This window comes from Triticum aestivum, chromosome 3D (assembly GCF_018294505.1).
Source record: "Triticum aestivum cultivar Chinese Spring chromosome 3D, IWGSC CS RefSeq v2.1, whole genome shotgun sequence".
Taxonomy (NCBI): domain Eukaryota; kingdom Viridiplantae; phylum Streptophyta; class Magnoliopsida; order Poales; family Poaceae; genus Triticum; species Triticum aestivum.
The window spans coordinates 165,137,055-165,139,995 of NC_057802.1; the positions used below are offsets into that span (position 1 = coordinate 165,137,055).

A 2,941-nucleotide genomic window follows, 5' to 3' on the forward strand; every position below is an offset into this window, starting at 1 on the left:
TAAAAGTTTGAATTTAGGACAAAAGGTAGAAATACACTTATTCGCGGACGGATGGAGTAAGTGGTTGTCTTGCCTAGCATCAGTCAGTCTAAATATTTGTCTCAAAAAAGGCAGCATAAATATTATCGTGTCAGCCTATTATTCTCTATATGTTTTCATTTTTTTTGGAGTGACTGTCTATTCCCTATGTTTTCATCAGAACCACCACACACCCCTCCCCACCACCAAACAATCATAACGAGAAGCAATGCGTGCATGATAATATTCTTTACATATTTCCCTAGGCATGCAACATGGCCGGTGACATGCATGACGCATGTGCATGCAGAGAAACGTGCAAATGAACGTAAGTGGATATATGGTCATCACACGGACACTAATTTACATCAAAACAGAGATCTTACACACCCCCAGCACGCATACGTATACACACCACAACGAATACCTATGCATATACTCGGCACCACACGCACATATGTGTGCAAAAACAGTACCCTCGCTCACTCCACTACCACACTAGACTTCCCAACCAAATCAGGCACAACCAATCATATATAACACCCGGATCACTAACAACAACAAACCCTGCATGCGAAATCAAGTCAAACGATAGAAGAAGAGCTATAGCTGAACAGATGAGACAAGATCGACAGACTGCATGGACGGAAGAGGGGCGTCTAGGCGTCGACGACGCGGAAGGACTCCCTGTTCTTGATGACGACGTCGTACATGTGGACTGAGGAGAAGTGGTTGAAGTCCCTGGGGAGGGAGATGAGGTCGAGGCAGCCGCGCTTGTGGAACTGGTACAGCGCCGGGTCCTCGTAGTAGCGCTCCCACCCCAGCGCCGTCAGCTTCGCCTCCAGCGTCGCGTAAGACGACACCACCTGCCCGCTCGGCGTGTGCAGCAGCGCCTTCCGCCGCACCGTCGACGTCCGCTCGCTCCCCGGGTTCTCCACCAGGCGCACCACCCCGTTCTTGAACACCCACACGCCAGACATGGTCCACAGCCCCTCCGGTCGACTGACCTACCCCTCAACTCTCACCTCTCTGTCGGCTTAGAGATTGAGGGAAAACAAACGATAGATGATGCAATTGGTCGAGCTAGCACTGGGACGATGTGGAGTTCAGGAGATGGAAGATGCAAACTAATGAATAAGTAGCAGTGTGATTGATGGAGCAAGGGAGGGCGAGATGAAGGGGGTATATATAGAGGTGGATGTGGATGAAGCTAGCTTATCGATGGTGTGGGGTAGAGGTGACATGTATACGGGGGACAGCCGCAGGACATAGATTTCTTATGCGTCTGCGATACTGTACTGCTAGTGATTAGTACGTCGATGTACGCGTGCATGCACCAGAGAAGAGAAGGGCGTCTTTAGTTTGTAGCTAGGTTAGGTCAGGAAGATGCTGTAGCTGGCTGCATGCACAGGGATGGGAGAGAAGCAGAATATATGGTACGTTCATTAAACTTGAGTAGTGCGCGCGGGAGAATATATGTGCCTAGCTAGCTTATGTTCTTGATAAGCTACCTGGAATATATTTGTTGGAAAAAAGAAAGAAATTCTAGCTAGCTAGGTAGCTAAAAAAGGTAGCTATATGCTACGCATATTGTTATTTTTTCAGAATTACGTAGTGCATGAGGTGATTGATCATCATGAGGTCACGAAATTTGACATGTGTCGCGGCCGCCCTGCGACACGTCAAAAACAGGACATTAACTGATGGCGTTGGTTAATTGCCAATGGGAAGATCTACATATAATTCATGCGTAATCTATGGCTTGAGCATTCCCATACGGAAAATTGAAAAGAAAGAATGTGATGTTGTGCGAGGAATCCTACCCACCTTTTTCCTGAAAGGAAAACAAAAAGAGCTAGCCTAATTCTCAGGAGAATAGGATTCACTCGCCATACAGTTTTCTACTTTACTTATACAATAAGAAATATGAGAGCTATCTTTGCGCACCTTTTGCAGCATTGTTTTTTCCACGAAAGGGAATTTCTGGCCGGTCGATCAAGCCAATGTTGCCTTTGTCGAGAACAAAATTGATACTCTCTCTCGTTGTCAAGTATATATTTTGTGTACGGCATGGCCGAATTTACTTTTGCCTGCTAGCTTTGTCCCTAATAGTAACTCACAAGCTCTCAAGCATCTGCTGCATGCAGAGAGAAATTTGTGGCTTATCTTAAACTTCCTAGCTCGCTAGCCATAGATAGTGCTTACGTGATTGCACATTGATTTGGCTGGCTTGTTGGATACATAGGTGCACGTCTACCGCCTCCAAAGCTAAAATCTCTTACTGATTTATCTGCTGAAAAGAAATATGCTTCGGTGCTAAAGTTTCTTTCCGGATTAGCTATGCAAAAATATGCACGAAAGCTCCCTCCAACCTGTGCTCTCATCGTGATCAGTGCATGTACTACGTAGGGATTTATACGATCTCTATACTTATGTTCCCGATAAGCCAGAACCCATCAAAGATCATTAGGTACTCCTTGTATGAAAGGAGCTTTCCGTCACTGAGGTGGCGCCTCCGTGTACATGTATACTCACACGTTACGTCCGATCGAAAGGGAGAGAAATTCTAGATGGGAATCGTATTCGATTGAATGCGTGCGTGTGCGTGCTGCAAGTATGTGTGCACGCAGATTCATTTTTACGCTGCATGAAATTACGTGCTTCCGATGATCACACGGCGGAGTATATAATATTCGGAAAGTGGAGCTCGTGCCTAACAATTTTTGACGAATTGAACACGTGCTCGCCGGCCGTCTGTATGCAAATGCTACATTATTCCTGCATGGGCTAGCTGACTGGTCGATCGAATTATGCATCTTTTACGTGATCGGTTTTTGCCTTTCCGTTTCAGAATATATGATAGCTAGCGCCTAGTAGGCAGTGTGATCTGCCAGGATACAGACATGTGCACTAAGTTACTGCT

At 46.1% G+C, this 2,941-nt stretch overlaps 1 protein-coding gene across 1 annotated transcript; it reads right to left on the reverse strand.

The window, feature by feature from the left end:
• Positions 1 to 426: 426 nt before the first annotated feature.
• On the reverse strand, positions 427 to 1,161 carry LOC123074435 (flowering-promoting factor 1-like protein 1). The gene has a single exon (XM_044497286.1). The coding sequence runs from the start codon at positions 996 to 998 to the stop codon at positions 678 to 680; it is 321 nt and encodes a 106-aa protein (XP_044353221.1). The 5' UTR covers positions 999 to 1,161; the 3' UTR covers positions 427 to 677.
• Positions 1,162 to 2,941: the final 1,780 nt, after the last annotated feature.